Here is a 19,423-nt window from a genome sequence, read left to right as displayed (position 1 = left end):
AACGGGTTAACAGGATATGGAAAACAGGAACTGGGTGCAGATGAATGTTTTCATCACAATGTGAGACTTGAGATCGGATCAAATGAGGCGTCAGCTTCTCCACTGTGATGGAGATTTTCTCCCAGAAAGAGGCGGCAATAAATCCACCTGCTGTCACCGGAGCAGAATGACGGGGCTTAGTGTGACATTTAACGTGTCGTTTATTTATTTTTAAATCTCCGTCCGACCCCCGCAGTATCTTGACGCAATCTTCTGCCAATGAACTCTTGTGAGCGCTGCTGGGCTGCGTGATGCTGGCTGTCCGCCACGAACTGTGGAGCGGAACAATGAAATCCCTTCCGGGCTGTATAGGAAATAGTTGGGTGTGTGTGTGTTGGGGTGGGTGGGGGCCCATCAGTGATGGGTTTCATATCAAAGGAAGATATTTGCTGTGAGGTGCAGCAGACAGCCGACGCTTATGTTTTTTTGATCAGATGATCAGGGCTCGTTGCCACTTGGGGGTTTTTGCTTTTTGAGAAAGTAAATGTGCTTTCTGAGATTACGGGTTCAGAGGGGGTCAGGACAAAAAGGGAGCGACAGAAAGTAAGAGGAGGGGGGGGAACAGAGGGGTCCTTGAGGCAACCTGCGCATCTTTTTTTTCTTTTTGTCTTCTTTAATCTTTAATTAATTGAAGCCCATAACATGGCTTCAATTATGGGCTGCATATCTGTGTATATTCCACTGAATAGACACAGTTGAATGGTAAACAGGCCGGGATGAGGAGATACTCTTGTGTTCCATTGCTTTTTATTCTTTCTGTGCCATCTGCATAATACAACATATCTGCACTAATCTTGGCTTTCAGGATGAAATGTATTACCCTGACTTGTGAGTTGAGTGATTGACGTTTGTCTCTCCACTCTCTCGTCTTCTCCTTCCAGGTTGTTGTTTTTAGGGGGGAGCGTCTATACCGTTGAAGGTCCGAAGAACTACCGTTGAAAAACGCGCCATGGTCCTCCTGTGGCTCTCCGGCCTCGTCCTCGTGGTCGTTGCCCTCGTCCCTCGTCAGTCGGCGGGATGCCCCTCCGGCTGCCGCTGCTACAGCCTCACAGTGGAGTGCGGCTCTCTGGGGATCAAAGAAATCCCGCAGGGCGTCCCCTCTGTCACAGAGGTCAGTTGGAGAGAATCGGCGACAAGTCTGTGGGCGCTAGCTGTCACCTCCCTTCCCGCATCAGCAATTTTCCTACCAGCTGACTTCCTTTCTCATCCATTCTTATTACCCTGAAATGATTGTGGTTAATCAATTTGATGTGACCCTCTTTGATGTAAGCCCGAGGGAGGGGCCGCGCTGTTGGCTGTGTAATTATTCATTCTTGCTCAGAAATTGACTCTCGCACACCCTCTGATCATCTGTTGAGAAGATGTTTAACACTACAACGTCTTTTCCTCTTGGGTTCAGCCCCCCCAGCATTACTGCAACCCATGAATATTAATGAAAGACATGTCCCACATAAATTGTGTCATTAACCTCAATCAACGGGTCCGTGTCGTTGATCATACTTCACTTCGTGGTTCGCGTTTGCTTCTTTCAAAAGGAAGCCGCCGATGCAAGTGCATTTAGCGGTCAAGCCAATAGCCATGCATTGGTGGCTGACAGGGGTCTAGGAGTTCTGCAGCATTTGGCAAAAGACCTAAACTGTAGCACGATCCGCATTGTCAGAGTCCTTATTATCACCATCACGAACTGGCTCATTCCACGTTGTTTGGATTGCCCACATTAACATATCTCCGAAGCTCTGCACAACCCGGTGAGTGCAAACAGCTCTAACGGTGGCCCCGTTGTTAATGCAATCTCTCCTCATGGTTAATACATTTTTTCTACTCAGTGAGCAGCACAGCATGGCAACAAGCCACGCTCAATTCCTCGTGCAAAAACAAAGACGTCAACTCAAACATCACATTCCTTCCTCTGTGTCTCTAATGTCATCAGTCTGCTATTTAGATTTTACCCCGTCTCCCCGCTGCAGACCATCTTCCTCCAGGATAACGCTGTCGTGCAGATCCGTCTTCAGGACCTGACTCGTCTTGGCAGCCTCCATTACCTCTACCTTCAGAACAACAGCATATCAGCGCTGGAGCCCGGGGCCTTCCTCAGCCAGGGGCAGCTGCTGGAGCTAGCCCTCAACGGGAACCTCATCCACCTGGTCACCGCGGACATGTTTCGGGGTCTGGAGCACCTCCGGATCCTGTACCTCGCCGGGAACCAGATCACCCGAGTGCAGGACCACACTTTCCGGGGACTGCAGGTTGGCAAGCTGAGTGAAAGGAATGGAGGGATGCGGGCATTGACGTCAACGTTGTTGCTCGCCAGTTGCAGTGGCTAGTGGTGTTCCTAGCTTAGCCACGCAGCATTTTTACGAGCTTGCGTTTTATTTAGTTAAAGTTGGCTATGGTGTGCTGTAATTTCCTTGTGCGACTGTTTAAATTTCAAACAACCATTGTCAAACACCCAATTTGAAAAGACATTCAAAAAGAATATGTGTAATTTCTTTCGTGGCTAGTACGAGTGATTATGTGACACATCACTGCCAAATTCTACCAGTATTTGTCAAGCGGTGCATGGATGGATAAATGGATAGCTGGACAGCACTATTTAATGGTCATTTGGATTTTATCTTTTCCAGAGACCTGAACCACTGACCTTTCGGTGAAGTGAAAAAAAAAAACTTTCTCTTTTGCAAGCCAAGCTAAAGCTTTTCCAATATGGGATGCATTTTTATGGATCGTGTAGAATGACGTGTGCAACTGTAAATCCAATTTGTGACAACGTGTGTGAATAATCCAGACTGAGTCAGGAGGAAATTGAGTCATTCTGTCTCTGACATTTCTTTTCTGCTATGTCTTTCTTTTTTTTTGCCTTCTGCAGCGTCTGCAGGAACTTCACCTGCAGGAGAACAGCATAGAGCTGCTGGCGGAGCAAGCTCTGTCGGGCTTGTCATCCCTGGCCCTGCTAGACCTCAGCAGGAATCACCTCCGCACCCTGGGGGCCTCGTCTCTCACACCGCTCGTGAGTCTGCAGGTGCTCCGTGTCACAGGTAGGCCGAGCGAGGTCTCACTGTGGAATGACATAATCCCCCCAAAGTTAATTTGATCTGCCTTAAAAAATGCCTCCATGTACCCCATTTGTGAAAGCGATGCCATAGCCGCAACCTCACGTCAATAAAAATGAGATGCCTTTTAAACATGTTTTACATATCAAAGTGTTTCATCCAGCTAATGAGAAAATGTTTTATTTAGTTTGCCAAACAATGTTCATTCAAGGCCATTTTAGCAGCTGTTCTGGAGCTTTCAATTTGATCCTTTGGTCTTTGTTAACAGTTGGAGTTTGCTCAGTTTCCATGGATTTGTAGATTCCAGTGATTCTCTGCCACTTTGACTCCAAAGCAAAGGCTCATTCTTGCCATTGGAAAAAGCCGTTGACACAACTATATACTTGGTTGACCGTGTCTTCTTCTATTCCTCACCTCTAGAGAACCCGTGGCGCTGTGATTGTGCCCTGGGCTGGCTGAGAACTTGGATCAGCGAGGACGGACAGCGTCTGTTGAGCTCCGCCGAACAACGCCGGCTGATGTGTTCCGAACCGCCTCGCCTCTCCCACCTCAGCCTGGTGGAGGTGGCTCCCAACAGCTTGGTCTGCATCCCCCCCGTAGTGCAGCTCGAGCCCAGCCACCTGACTGTGCGACTAGGGGAGAGCCTCCGGGTCTCCTGCCAGGCGTCGGGATACCCTCAGCCTCAGGTGACCTGGAAGAAAGCCTCCCATGGCAAGGCCCAGTTGTCACCTCGAGGTCTGGTTCAAGAGCTGGGACCCAACGGTGAGCTCTTCAGGCCCGGAGCCGGAGGAGTGGTGACGGCCCTGCCCAGCAGTGGCAGGATCAAGGTTGGGGGCGCAGGAGGAATCCAGGGGCTTGTGCGTGGGACTGAGGAGGGCGGCGAGAGGGACAGCTTTGATCCGGACATGGGCAGCGGCATGCTGTTCCTCAGCAACGTGACCGTAGCGCATGCTGGCCGCTACGAGTGCGAAGCCTGGAACCCTGGCGGCGTAGCCAGGGTTACCTTTCACCTGGCCGTCAACATGTCTTCTTCTTCGTACTCATCACAGTTCTGGCCTCGTTTGAACATGCACTCCTTTGCTCCCTCTTCGGCCAACTCCTTCTATCAGCCAGAGGTTCTGGATGTAAGCCAGGAGCTGCTCTACGAACAGGACAGCATGGACTTCTACGCTCTCGGCCCTGCCACGCAGACCGCCATTGCGGTCGGGATCTCCCTGCTGGCCCTCACCGCCGTGCTCCTCTTGATTATGATCTACACTCGTCACCAGCAGTACCGTGAGGAAGAAGGCGGCTCCTACTGCACCAGCAAGGAAGAGAGCATCCTCTATGTGAACGACTACTCTGATGGACCTACTACCTTTGCGCAGCTGGAGGAGTACCGCGACGACCACGGCCACGAGATGTACGTGCTTAACCGAACGAAGCCCGTCCTGGGATCCGCTTCGTCCAGATGTCCAATGATGAGTGGGTTTGTCCAGCAGAAGGGTATGAAGGAGGCCCTCCTGGACCACGAAATGGTGCAGACACTGACCAGGTCAGGGGGCTTGGGGCTCCGCAGAAACCCGGCAGACGGAGGCGAGGGACCCCTAACAACGGACCCAGAGGAGCTCTTCCTTAGTCAGAGTCTTCTGTTCGGATCGCAGGTTGCCTACGAGATCCATTGTTAAAGTGTTTTAATTGGAAAAAAATTGTGGTGGTGGACTTAAGTAAAGACAGTCGAGGAAATCACCTTGGTGCAACGATTTGAAGCATCAGATTAGTATGTGGTCTTCATTAGAGGGAAGAGCGTGAGTTAGTGGTTGCTGGGGGAAAACCTGGAAACCTCAGAGGTTGATTGTAAGACATTAAGATGGGGCAAAGGGATACACAGTGACAATTAGGGAATTAGCACCTGCACCATACATGTCTGTCTCCACGTCTACCCTTTAAAGATAATTTAAATTTCAAACCATTTCTTTATCAGAAATGGTTTGTATGACAGTTCATCTAAATCCTCGCGAGTAGTGGAAACTAACCGGATTAAAACAGTGAGTCATATTTTGTACTTTTCTTGTTTTGTGTGTGTTTGTCGGTGTTTTGTGTAAATATAATGAAGCTAATTTTCACTGTGAAGTACAGCTGTTTCGTGGACCCTGTTGCAGATCCCATTAGCTTTAGACTGAAAAAAAACAATCCTCTTAGTGGAAGTACATTATGATCATTACACATACTGTATGTGTGAGTGGGTGTGGGTGGGTGGATTTGTTTAAAGAGGTTCATTTTGAATGCAGCTTTTTTTTTTACATTTCTACCACAGCATCGTTTTCCTTGATGTTAACATGTCTTCTTATTTTTCTACCTATTTGTTGCAAAACAAGAACAAAGGAATTACGATTTCTATTGTTTGAAATGTAATCTTTGGTTGAATTAATTCCATTAACATCAGTCTGTAACAACCATTCCAGTGTGAATACTGTACATTTTTGTCTTCAGTTTCTACATAATAAAATGTATTTTAAAAGAATTGGCACCCGTTTCTTACAAGTCGGCAGGTCTCTCCAACACAGCTGTTCTCCTAACTCTCGAGCCAAACTGTACTTATAAAAGCATAGTGCTTTTCTCCATCCTCTTATTCTTGCACTTGACCCATGACATGAACCGGATCGGTGTGAAAGATAGTTTTTTTTTATGGAGACTGTGGCTTTCGGTCACCACGCAGAGGCCCATAGTTAAAAAAAAACTAATGCAATTCTTTTCCTCTGCTGCCAAGCACTGTGGCATCACTCGTGCCTTCAGAGCTACTCGTGGACGAGAATAGGAGGATACTTTGGTAAATGTGTTTTGAAATGCCAGATTTGTTCTGTATGCCAAGACCTCGAGCCATATTGATTCTCATTCAAACATGTCAGTATTCTTTGAAAAGGATTTGTATTTTCTTCCTTATCATATTTTGACAACTGTATTAAATGCCATGGTTATTTCACAAGAACTCAATAAATAAAAAAACAGGACTGAAGGGCATGTTCCACATTAAAAAAAGTACTTCATCAATATTACTGCCTGTCATAGTCACTGTACAGCGTCACCGCAATGCCAGTATATTACATAGAATAAAACGCTTACTTTAGCATTGCCTCTTTAACCTGTTTTAATGGGGACAAACTCTCCATTTGCAATTCCTGTCAATTTTGACAGACCTATTGCATGAATATTAATACAGCGGTAATGTATTGCAATGATTTGCTGTAGAATCCAGGCGAGCATAGAGGAATCCAATTAAAGGAATAGTTCAAACCTGCACATTAACCCTAGAACACTAACCTTAAAAAATTTCACACTATCACTAACGTCGGGTGAATTTAACCCGATATAATGTACCTGATGAAATATACTTCTCATCGAAATATATTCAAATACAAAAATACAAGACACGTTAAAGGACTCTTCTTTTATTTTACCCTGTAGAACTTCTCATGAAACTAAAAACAAGAAAATCACGGGGGGAAGCTGAAAAAAGGCTTTAAAATATAAATAAAGGAGTTATGAACTTGTTATTTGGTCCACATGTTCCTGGGACATGTGAGTCTTGTTCTGTGAAGAAAAACATCTCCCCTCAATGTTAAGACCCATCCGCAAAAAACAGTCACACTATCACTAACAGCGTGTGAGAATCACCCAAACACGTACAATAAAAACAGTGATTGGAGCAGGAAGACACGCCTACCTCCAATAACGTCTTTGTGCAGCATGAAGCTATACAAAGACCCACACAACTTAGACAAAAGCAACACAGTGAAAATAACGTAACAACAATTGCTCGGGTGAAAATCACCTGACGTTAGTGTTCTAGGGTAAAGCAGGCTGACTGGTTTCTACAACAAAAAACAAACACTTAATACATGTTAGCAGTTGACAAACAAGCATATTTCATTTCATTTCAGGGAGTTAAATTAGAAGATTGATTAGCTTAGCTTGGCATTAATAGTTGAACCTGCGGAAACAGGCCGAACATACGTCTGCAAACAGGCTGCGGTCCAACTGTCCTTTTTCTTTTGGAATGTTTTTAAATGAGGAAATGACTTTGAAGTATCTAGGTGGGCGCCACAATAAGAGCTGTTCAAACCCTCTAAAAAAAGAAAAGGTGCTTCAATGTTTCCTTAATTAGCTTCTTTAGCATAGGAAACACTGGACCTTCCTGCCGTCCCACAATTCCTTGCGGCAGGAACATTTCAAGTGACGCACCATTCGGCAGTTCGCGAGAACAAAACGATCATGCAGACGAATGCAGATCATGTAAGTAACTTGCTTCGATGTTGTGAACTTTCAATAATCTGTTAAACCTGCTGGCAAACTACAAACATTACATTGATCACACTGACGTCGAGTATTTGATCTGCACTCATTCTCAGCCCTCATTCTTTTATTGACTTATTTAACAGCCGTGTTTAGAGTTAGGAAACTATATCCTTGGCCGGATCTGAAAGCATTGGTCCGTTTGTACAATGTGAATTTTCTTTCGCTGGACACGTGAGTTGTGACAAATGGGTCCAATATTGACTCTGCTGACGATGGAGCGAAGAAATTGGTCGCAACGTGTGTTCACGTTCACTTCTCTCATCTGAGTTAATCGACTCGGGGCCTGCTTCTCGTCTCTTAAAGGGGAGGTAAAGGACGGTGATGAAACCCACCTGACACAGAAACAAGAAACTGACTTAGTTGCACGTCTCTGTTCTGAACTGGTGAGATGTCTCGGTATGGTTTAGGGTACAAGGTTAGGGTTGTACTCGAAAAATCAGTACGCTTGTAGCATAACGCAAGCTACAGATGTAACATCTTATGACGTACGAGTAAAAAAAGATCCCTCAACATTTGGTGTCACACGGGACACGAAGAGCGGCCCCTCGAGCAGAAGTCCTGTGTTTGTTTGAAGGACATGAAAGTAACATTGATTTTTACGTCACTCAGAATGAGCTCATTTCCAAAATTGTTAAACCATTGCTTTGAATATAGTAAGATATAAATAGTAGTAGCACACCAGAATAGAAAACAACACAATACTTGTCAGCAAAGGTGGAAAATTGGTCTTGGTCAACCCTTGAAACGTACATAAGCACACAAACCACAACAACACTGTCAGTACAAATACTCCTCGGGGAATCAATGACTTCTAACTTGTGTTTCTCTGTAGCCAGAGGCATCCTGTAGCGCCTGCCAGAGTTTAGCTTGATGGACAGATCACACACACAAAATAAAAGTGTCTTTAACTGACATTTTTGTATTAAAAAAAGAAAACAAAGGCTTTCAGATGGCAGTGTGTGTGTACAGCTGCAACACCAGCAGCCTCGCAGCAGGCATCTGAGCTGTAATCAGGGACAAAAGTAGAACATTTCCCGAACATGGAAAAAAAAAACCACACACACAAAAGACCTGACCAGAGCAACAAAGCTGGAGATGTATTCTGCGGCTTGTGAAATGCTCTTAATGCAGTTGTCCTGTACAAGCAAAAAAAAAGAAAAGGATTTTCTTTTGTGCTTGCTGTGATACAATTCGCAGTCTGTGTCATTACACGTCCAACAAAGCCCCCGCTTACAATGGTTGTCATGGACACAATGGCAAATAGCCTCAAAATGTCCAATGTGACTGGCGGTTGGAAGGGTTGTCTGTTATTGCGCACGACCCCCGCTTCCGCTGAGCGCACGCCGAGCGTGTTAAACTGTTGGTTTACATACACGGCGCTTCACTCATCACATTATTTTTCAAAGATCCCCACCAGTGCACCTGCTGGCGCGTGCTGTTGATCAGAGGCCTCCATAATTGATTTAACAGCCAGAAAATTATGCAGAAATAATACTAATGATGGCGGCGGGGTGTGAATATCAAGGTTTTTTTTAATTTTTTTATGTGCTACAACCCACGGAGAAGCCTTAACTTCTTTTATCCCAACACGCTCGAGCACATGTAATGCCACATAAGCCCACTGCATATACATTATGCGATGGGCTTGTTCAACAAGCTAAAGATTTAATAGCAAAGATTTTGAAGCTGCTTTCAAAATCTGAATATGTTTTTATTTGCCTATTGGGGTTTGGAGTATTCAGGGACAGTCAAGGACAGCTGTCTGTGGCTCAATCGTCAATTCCTCTTTTCATAAAAAATTTTTATAAAAGGAGATAAAGAAGTTCAGCAGGACCTGTAAAGCACAGTCACACAACAGAGCGGATGCGTGCCAGTCGTTACTGCTCAGATTCTGCAACAATCAGTTGTTTTTTTTTTTGCCGCTTTCCCTTTTCATAGCGAAGGTTGCCTGTGATCCCATCAATCAAGCGAGGACACAGCCGGGGAAGAGGCAATACCTCATGGTTCTCATACTGATGCTGTACTTTTTTCTTCTTTTCTTTCACCATCCACCTCCTTTCATGTATCTGTTCTCATCTCTGCCTTCAACTCGATTCAGCATAAGGGAATGAGTTTTTCCACATGAGGGTCAAATATGTGGGATTGAATTATTGATGCTACCCAGCCTCTACAATAGCTTTTTTATTATTTTGTATAAATTTCTGTCTAATGTAAGATGTCGTCCTTGCATTTTCTTTTCTTTCTTTCTTTTTCTTGGTGGGGGGGGGGGGTTGTGGGGGGAGATTAATGCAGCCTTCATGCGGCATGTGTTGAATTTGAGGCACATGCGATGTCAGTCGAATGTATTCATATTGCACAGTTTCATTCATATGAAATATATATATATATATCAGAGCGGGCATTCAAAGGATTCAGCACCTGTGTGCACCTGCGCAGAGAAAAGTGCGGCTAAATTCTAAATTAGACAGAAACAGCAATCAACCCTCTTGTGTGTGGATTCCAGTCCTGTATAATAAGAGCCACTGTGTGATTACAAATTCCAGTGGAAAGTATAGTCCTGCTGGCAGGCCACGGCTGAACAGTGCAAGATTTCTCTCCTCGAATTACGTGATTGAAAGAAATGTTTTTTTTTTAAAACCAACAATTGGCCTGTCAAACAGACGAAACATAAGAAAATCTAAGAAACACCTCTCCTCAAATAGCCTACTGGGTTGGCAGCGCCCTGTAGTGGGAGAGAGAGAGAGAGAGAGAGAGAGAGAGAGACATAAAAACGTCAATGAATCACGCTGCTTGGTGTTTTTCTCGATATCTGAAAAGCAATTTCCTCTTCAGTTGTCTGTTCTCTCCTCCGAATGGATCTGCGCAACATCATCATCACAGTAATTGGTCACCTGGGTAAGAGACTGTTAGGCAGTAAGTACAAGACACCTGTTAATTTGTTATTGCAGCCCAAAGTCCTTGCAATCATCATAGTGTATTTATAATCCCAACAGACTCAACGCTTCATTTGGATATTAAACATATTGTGATTGTTTTTCTTCTTTTATCTTTACAAAATGACAAGTATTTAGAAGTGAGATTTATGCGACACAGATTTTTACCACCTTCATGTACATCAGCCGTACCAAGTACAAAGAAGTACAAAGGTGTACTTGAGTCGTTTGAATAGTATACCACACTTTACATTATCTGCATACTTCACCATCAGTCAACCATAGATTTTTACTTCATTGGTCTGGAATCTGATTTATTAACATGGATTAAACCACACCTTCTCACCCAGCTATCTTTGTGTGTGTGTGTGTGTGTGTGTGTGTGTGCGCGTGTGTGTGTGTGTGTGTGTGTGTGTGTGTGCCTGCGTGCGTGTTCTAAATATTGTAATGAACACATAATAAAAACTTGTTTTGAGTATCTTTAAAAGTCCGTCACTTTTAATTACAAGTATTGTATTCAGCTACATTTCGAGTCACACACTTTAAAGAGTGAGAAGATAATGTTCCATTTTTTCTTGGTCAGTGGTCGCGAGGCAACGATGAGGAAGGTGGCTGTATATTTATAACTGACATTAAGTTCCTTGAACAGGATGCTAAGTGCCACCTATAGAGACTGTACTGTTGGTCTGGACATACGGGCTCGTGCTGCTGATGCTGTTCCACGAGTGTCACGCAATTCATTGTGTAGCCTGAAGAGGTTCTTTATTTTAGCGTGTAGTAGATCATAACTCATCATAACCCCCTTCTCCCTTTGAAACATGTAACGCAGTATCTTTAATTACAGTGTGTTTCAGCTGACCTACTTGTTTCCTCTTAATTAAGGACATTTTTACACAAGGACTTTTGCTTCTACTTGAGTAGCCGACAATATCCTCGTTCTCTTTCCAGTAAGACCTGATCTAATTACAAATTGATGAAGAAGACAACCTCTCAGCTCCAGCAGCCCTTGAGCGGTACAGTATATTTTTCACACACAAGCTGTCCGCCTGTAGCCGATGCCGATCTACTCAACACACTGGACAGGAAGTTAAAGGCCAAAATAATGGAGTCAGAGCACTTGCTTGTTGCTGGAACGCCCGTGGTCAAGCCTCACACACATCGGACTCAGGAATCACCGTGGTACGGTGTGTGCCGGGAATTGCATTTTTTGGCAAAAGAGGAAAATAAACGACTGCAAATTGAACCTTGGGCAGTAAATTAAAAAGGTGGGTGAAACCTGTCGTCTCTGTGACACTGATGTACCGTCACTGATATTCTATCACCGAGGTGTGTCCTTCATCCCTCACCGTCACGGTGGCTGCCTCCTTCCCGTCACCCCCATCGGCAAGGCGAATGTCACGCGGTGAAATGTGAACGGCCGTGCCGGATTGCAAACCTTGAAAGCACTTTGGATGGCCGCTAAATACGAAGCCACTGAACAGCGCTCCGTCTAATGCTGACCACCAGCAGCAATGGGGCATGAACACCGTCGATATATATCAAGGGGTGAACGAGAGAGTCAGCTGCTTTGTCGCTGGGAGATCGGCGCGTTAAGTCGCGGACCAAGTATACATAGGCGGCTGACATTGTTTTGTAGAATATCTTGTATGTGTTTGGAAGAACGACAGATTCATGAAACCAAATAAGGGAATTGTCTCATTCTGCAGAGCGCCATGTTCAGTCAAAGCATGGCAATAAAATAACAGAAGAGTCATTTATTAAAATAAATGGGACTATTAATGGATTTGGACATAAAGTATTCAAGGCCTTATTACATTGCTGCCAGATTGCTTTGACTGTAGGGAGACTTTATGTTCTTTAAAGCTGCACTATGTTGATATTTTTATGTGAAAAGGATCGCTGATGGTGAGTTATGTGTTAAGTGTACAGAGTGCCCATCTGTTGGTTTAGACATGGTTTTGTAGCTGATGTGTGTGTGTAACATTTAATGCAATCTATTTTGCAGTCTACTATTTGACAGCATAGTATCATTTCACATTGTATGGGGACAATCTTATTTTTATTTGTAATATTAATGTGTTGTTTTTTTTACAGTAGAATCATTATTTTTACAGTACAATCCAAATTTAACTTGATCCGATGAGTTTATTCAAATAAAAAAATGTGTGTTAAGTCACTATCTATCACCAAGGGAGGTCACACAGTAGTTGATTGAGCAATCTTCATATATATATATTTGCAGTATTACAAACTGGCTCACTGTCTGTACTAAATTTGTTATCACAGTTTTTCAGGACTGCCAATTCCAAGCATGTTTGAAAGCTTAATGATTGCCACTTCAACTACAGTTTCGCACTAGTGGTTGTACCTGTACCTGAGTAGAATAGTCACTCTTTCCACCTGTGTTTTTTGTTTGTTTTAAACCCTCTAACTTCGCTGTTTTAGTTTAGTCCTTTGTTTCCAGCAGCTGAACGCAGTTGTTGTGAGCCAAAAGGCTCTGAAGCCTCACTGTACAATACCTTCTCGGCACCTGATGGTAGTACACAGAGCACTTAGCAGCGCCTGCTATTTCCATGAGGAGTTGGTGGGGACCAAAACAAAGCTAAAAGGAGATGAGTGCATTTTTAAGTCCATGAAAGTCCCAGGTGACTTGGTTCATGTCTGATGGATGTTTACATCGGTGCTAACACCTTTATCAAGTGATAATGTGTTTTAAGCTTTGCCCCAGAGTGGAAAAAAATCAATTAAAGGAGTTTGAGGCTTTACTTTTATTCTGCACGCATTTCACCTGTATTAATTATACGAGAGATTAATTGTTCATGTAACTTTTCAGCAGTCTTTGACACAGTGCGAGCAGCCCTCAGGCAGATGGAACGAGGTGGTGAATCTGCGTTTATTTCAGTGTCATAAATGCATACCTAATGCATTATTAAACATCATATGGAGAGCAGTGTTTTATAATTCATTGTTATATAATTGTACAAAACGTTTCTAAGTGTGCTACAGTGTTGCTCTGCGATGAGACGCTGAGACAAGGGCGCTTGTTGAGGTGCAATGTCCCAGAAAACACTGGGTGCTTGCTGAGCCGGAGCCGTGCTCATGATCAAACTCCTATTATGTCCTTAACTCTAACATAAATCTCAAGAGGGCATCCTCAGCCTCTAAATGACCATATTCACCTAAATATCAACGCATACACACCGGTCGAAATTGAGTTGCTGCACCAATAAATTGCTCAGTGCCAATGGTACCGCAGAAGCATGAAATATATATTGATCCTATTGTTTGGCAGATACTATGACATGTAATTACCCCCACAAGACACCACTTTTCTTTCTTTTGATTTTATGACAATTACACTTCATGGTAAAAGTCAATGTACACATGTGAGGCTAAGTGATTGTATAAGGTTATGTAGGAAAACATAAAAAGACATGATGTTTTATGTTTTTGTTCGAAATAACGAACTCGTTTCATTATAATTTAATCATTTAGGCCAAAGAGTGTGTTAGTGAGTTTGACAGCACTTTGTAGAAGCAGCGACTCCTCTCTCTGGTGCAGAAAGGTTTTTATATGCAAATAACCCAAATCGGGGATTCATATATATTTGAAAGGATTCTGAAATCCAACATTATCAGTTATCAGCGCACTGTAACGACTCACAGCGAACTTTTCAAAGTCAAAGGGCTGACGGAAATAACAGTAATCTCTCAATAGTTTAAAAGTTCAATAAACGTGTCACACCTAATAGGTTTATGCTATTCAAGGGCACTGCTCAGTCAAGCAAATAGATATTAACTGGGCTTGAATTGTGCTTCTGGTGTTTTTCTGTCTCTGAATATGGAAGGCCGTTGTGTACCAGTGTTTAAATTGTCACTTGTGAAAGTAGTTCAGCAGTTGCCTTCCTCTGAGAACATTGCGAGAGGCGCCAGCTCATTCGAAAAGTTGAATTTTATGCATTGTATGTCTGCTGAGTAAATGCGAAGTAGGCCCAACAATTTCAGAAACAGTCTTTCTGATGTTCCGATATGCTGATGTATCAGGAAACAAGTGCCAAATTAGGGTTAGATGGTGAATAGCTCGGTCTTTATCTTCGCTGCTTGGGGAAAGTAGAGACAGTCAATGTCATATGCACGACCGGCTTCTGCCCAGCCTCCGCTCTGAGCCCTTTGTTAATGCGCTGCCTTTCCTGCAGACGATGAGCGCACAATGCTTCTTGACCCACTTGGACCGCTTTTGCAGCAGTGCTGCTTCACGCTGGCAATGACATTTAAAATCACAATCCTCATTGTTGAAGGAGCTGAACCCTGACGTATAGTCCCGTCAGTAAATGGTCAAAACAGTCTCATTCCCTCTGGCATTTGCCACGACTCTTTCAAATAGGAAGCAGCTATTCTGCCGCCATCCAAGGAATCCCGGCTTAACCTCAAATAAATATGACAAAAACCTCAAATGATTGTCTATACTGCATTATAATCATATTAACAACGCATTACACTGCAATCAGACAATGTGCTACAGAATGTGCTTAACATTGTGTTGGTAATCAGACACTGTGACACTTGTAAAATTAAGAGGACTGAAGTTTTGAGTGTAGAGTCGTATGTAATATTTTTCAGTCATCTCAAATGTTCTTTCAATCACTGCTTTAATGATTTCAGTGAAACTGGACGTTTATCTCAAATGTTTGCCATGTCCAGATATATATGTGCGCGGGAGTATGAATCAACAAAGACGTTATATAATTTTGTATTTCTTTGTGCTCACTTATGACTCTATGCCCAAGGACCTCTAACACAAAAAAACTATTGAATGTTTTAAACTGTTATTAACCGCGACGCTGACCCAATAATCTTCATATGTCAGATATCAAAAAGATGTTTCCAGTGAGCAGCTCTCGCTCTTTCTCTCTTTCAACCTTTTTTGTGGCTTAATAAACTGATATCCGTTAAAAAGTTTCCGTCTCAATTTGAAGCACAGCACTGCCTAATCAGCATAAACAATCACCGTGGCTACTTCTTTTTCTTGTCACTTGTGAGCGTTTGATTTATTGACTGCTGTCAGATTGCTGTCAGTGAGTTATGAGAGTGACAACAAACATAACAAAAAGTGTTTCTGAAATACGCTACCCACCCCAGCTTTCATATATTGGACGGTTGGCTCCCGGTACTGTCGCTTGCTGTGTTGTGAAAGTATCGTGCCCGTTTTATTGCTGCTTGCGGTGTTGTAGACAGCCTCTCATTGCTTTTCGACTCCAGGGAAGTGAAGGTGATTTCCGTTGCCCACTTCAGCTCGGCGGAGCCCTGGAGTCCTGGAGCCCCGTCCCCACTGCTAAACAGAGCCAAACTGCTGGTTTATACAAAGTTTGTTGATTATAAATGTGTCCAAATTGCACCAAATTCAACACTGCACCACCTTAGATCCTTTGCAAATAGGGCCACCAAGTGTGAAGCAGATCGGGTGAGCGGGTGAACAGCAAACAAATGCCTCCTGTGGCACAAGGTGTTTTGGTAATAAAACATCCTCTATCAGAGGTGAACTGGAATGCTTGCCATTGTTTTACCTGAAACAAAAGACCACGAGAAAGGTTTTGAAAGTGCTAACTCAAGGTCCGCTTGTTGTCTTTCTCCAGGGCTTTTAACCTCATCTTCATCAACAAGTTTGCTCAGTTGTCATGGAGATGCCAATTCCTGATTCTTTGACATTTGGACTGATACGCATTGTGAATCACTTTTAAACAGGCTTTAGAGAAAGTGTTACCCTTTATCCAAACAATATATATGTTTCTTTTTGTCTTGATGGCTTCAGTCTGCTGCACAGTGCTGACATATTTCAAATCAAGCTGACATTTAAGTTTGTGTAGATGCAGCATATATAATACAAATGCCATTTCAATATCTTGGCATGTTCTGTGCTGTGAAGAAAATCTCATTGGTAGTGGAAGATTACCCCTCATCCTTTGCCTCTGTATTACTAGATATTATATTCTGCATCCTCTAAGCATGTGGACGGCTCATTGGGTGATCCCCAGGGATCAATCATTGGTCCTCTTTGACTATTAATCTCAAAACAAACCATTAACAAAACTAAATACATTCACCCTAGAATCCACTCTTACTTTAGAAAATAATTAAATCAAAGTTATTATGTAGAAATAAATGGTTTTTTTATTCATGTATATAGCACGTTTCATAACAAAGTTACAAAGTGCACGCTCAAACAAGTAAAACAAGATAAGAAATACAATAAATACATAAAATCTCTTGGATGTAAAATAAATGCAATTAAAAAAGCCACGTGGTAAAAGTGAGTCTTCAGAGAAGCTTTTAAAAAAGACACAACTTGCCTGCCTCAGGTTACCAGGAAGGGAGTGGCCAAGTTTAGGGGAGCGGAAGCAAAGATCCGGTCCCCTTTAGGGGATCAGTCGCGGATTAAAAGCGTTAGTAAGGCCCTACCCGAAGATCTCAGGCAGCAGTCAGGCTCATAAAGAATCAACGGATCACATAGAATGTATGCTATCATTCTTCTTTAGAATATTGAAGATGAATATTGTCTTTTTCAGACTGGAAATGTTGACAGTGTACATATATTGTCCTTTATGCAGCAGCTCATCTCAGTCTCAAGGTGCTGTCTGAGTTGAAATAAAGCTGCATTGGATATGTTTCATACGTCATGAAAGGCTTTACATCGGGTCATGCTGGAGCTAAACCCAATTAAAGTAAACACAACAACAAGACATGTTTGTCCCCACGAGGTGCATCCACATGAACAGCTGGTTTAAAAAGATTTTCCAAATCAATTTATATTCTTAGCTGTTCTTTCCAATCACTGCTCTCATGTTCAAAGGAAGGAAGGAAGGAAAGAAGGAGCTCTAGCAGAAAGTAGGTTTAATGCTAAGTTCACTTTGGAGATGCACCTTTTCAAAAGGTGAAAGAGCCGAGACTGGGGGGCATTTTGATTGCTTCTCGACAGCTCTGTCGACGGCCAGGTGGTGGCTCATAGCTCAAAGCTCAAAGCTACTAACAGTACTGACAGAGCTAACTCACCCTATGAGATCAAGTGCAGAGCGCCGGCTGCGGGCTAACCAGTGGAACACGCCCACGCTCGCTAACATGCACTGAAAGCACGCACAGCCACCCCCGGCTCTATGTCCACAAAGCAAGGTGAAACTCAGATAATAACAATACACACACACACAGACACAGACACACACACACACACACACACACACACACACACACACACACACACACAGGGGGAGAGCGACTTCATTGTCTGCTCAGGGACACAATACCCAACATGACAAATACTTTTTTGCCTTCATATTAATTCAGAATGTAACATGCACAGGGCAGTACACTGGGGACCAGCCTGTGCCCTTCATTTCTATCCTCTCCGCTGGCGAGAGGCAGTCCGGTTAGTCACGGTGGATGTCACGTTTGAACAGGATCCAGCAACTTGGTACCAGTTTGCATTGTTTTTGTTTTTGCTTTTTTAGCGGCCGTTACTATAGAAACACTGGGGGGAAATTATGTCTCTTTCTCCACGCAGCTTATGGTCGATCTGTGATAGAGCAGCTAAACCAAGATACAGTGCAAAAATTATGAAATCATGCTTTCCAACGTGCAAAGCAAGAACGTGTAAGGACGTGTAGTTGAACACTACTACTGCTACTAAGGTTTTACATTGGTATCTGGACAGCCACCATCGTCGTCCAAACAGCAGAATACTCTCATCTTCAGATAACTTATAGTCATATTATGTTTGGGTGAACAAGAATAATGCAGTATTTAATGAGGAGCATGCTTGTGCAACGCTTTGCCTTCATACCGATTGTCACACAGCCTTGAAGAGTCACTTATGCCTCATGCTGGCCCTTCATGTTCCCACTGATGCCTCATTATCCGCAGCAGCCATGCACAAAGAGAGAGTACGAATGTATTGATTGTTGATGCTCTGAAATGGCATGACTCAAGGGAACCATAAGAGAAATGCAATTCCTAATGCATGAGCAAGAGTTGGAACGTTTTCATCTTGAAACGAAAACACATGAATAGTAAGATGTTCAAAGCTTGTAATTTTCTGTGCAAAGCTCAGTGGTGAAAAGCAACAGACCCTGGTTTTTTGTCAGTTTTCTTTTCTTCAGATTGTCTGAAGTGTTTGGTAAGGTAAAAGGAAAAAATTCTTAGAGCATGAAAAGACACACGCGTACACACAAAAACACTTACACACACACATACACACACACACACACACACACACACACACGGTGATATAGAAAGAACATATTTCATACAGAGTTGACCTCCATCTAGTGGCAGAACTGATTCCACTTCAAACGCATTTAGATTAATGACTAAGTCCCTGTAACATCAACACATTGGTGGCCCTCACCGAGACTAGAGTGGGCTACAGAGAGTAGACGTGATAAAACACAATAAATAGAATAAAACAGAAGAGAGTAGGACATAATAGAATGGAGCAAAAATAAATTAGAATAGTATAAGATAGAACATAGCAGAATGGAATAAAATAAACGGAACAGAAAAAAAACAGAGGATAATAGAATATATAATATTATATCAAACATAAGAATACAATAGAAATGAGCAGAATAGAATACAATGTCACATATGTCAAAATAACTAAATAGGATTGAACAGAATATAATAAAGTATAACCAAATATAAAGCAGTAAACAATTGTCTGGAACATAATGGGACACAATACAATATTATGGAATACAATACATTATACAACAAAGCAGAATAGAATAGAACATCATATGTTAGAATGCAGCACAGTGCAATAGAATGGAATAGAACAGGAGTGTTGTGTAAATCACACACACGCTGAAAACAATCTTTTGAGAGCTGATAGTTGCCGAGCAGCAGCAGCAGCAGCAGCAGCAGCAGCAGCAGCAGCAGCAGCAGCAGCAGCAGCAGCAGCAGCAGCAGCAGCAGCAGCAGCAGCAGCAGCAGCAGCAATGCTTTCTGTGAAGACACCAGGATGCTACGAGCCACAGCAGCTCAGCGGCTGCAGCCGCACTGCTCTCCCTCGTTGCGT

The 19,423-nt window shown here is 43.1% G+C and overlaps 1 protein-coding gene across 1 annotated transcript; it reads left to right on the top strand.

Moving 5' to 3' along the window:
- The first annotated feature begins 932 nt into the window (after positions 1-932).
- lrrc24 (leucine rich repeat containing 24) lies at positions 933-5,526 on the top strand. Its single transcript, XM_068571041.1, has 4 exons — positions 933-1,150; positions 2,007-2,285; positions 2,906-3,074; positions 3,510-5,526. The coding sequence occupies exons 1-4, from the start codon at positions 989-991 to the stop codon at positions 4,754-4,756; spliced, it is 1,857 nt and encodes a 618-aa protein (XP_068427142.1). The 5' UTR covers positions 933-988; the 3' UTR covers positions 4,757-5,526.
- The last annotated feature ends 13,897 nt before the right edge of the window (positions 5,527-19,423 follow it).

This window comes from Clinocottus analis, unplaced genomic scaffold (genome assembly GCF_023055335.1).
Source record: "Clinocottus analis isolate CAN_PGR_092001 unplaced genomic scaffold, fCliAna1.0.p SCAF_11, whole genome shotgun sequence".
Lineage (NCBI taxonomy): Eukaryota > Metazoa > Chordata > Actinopteri > Perciformes > Cottidae > Clinocottus > Clinocottus analis.
Note: the sequence above shows the minus strand (reverse complement) of the source record. Positions and strands in the feature narration are given on the sequence as shown.

Bases quoted from the DNA above. Each gene is read 5' to 3' on its own strand.
- lrrc24 (XM_068571041.1), top strand. From the start codon at position 989: ATGGTCCTCCTGTGGCTCTCCGGCCTCGTCCTCGTGGTCGTTGCCCTC. The intron at 2,286-2,905 runs GTTGGCAAGCTG...TGCCTTCTGCAG, and splicing joins ACACTTTCCGGGGACTGCAG to CGTCTGCAGGAACTTCACCT. The intron at 3,075-3,509 runs GTAGGCCGAGCG...CCTCACCTCTAG, and splicing joins GCAGGTGCTCCGTGTCACAG to AGAACCCGTGGCGCTGTGAT.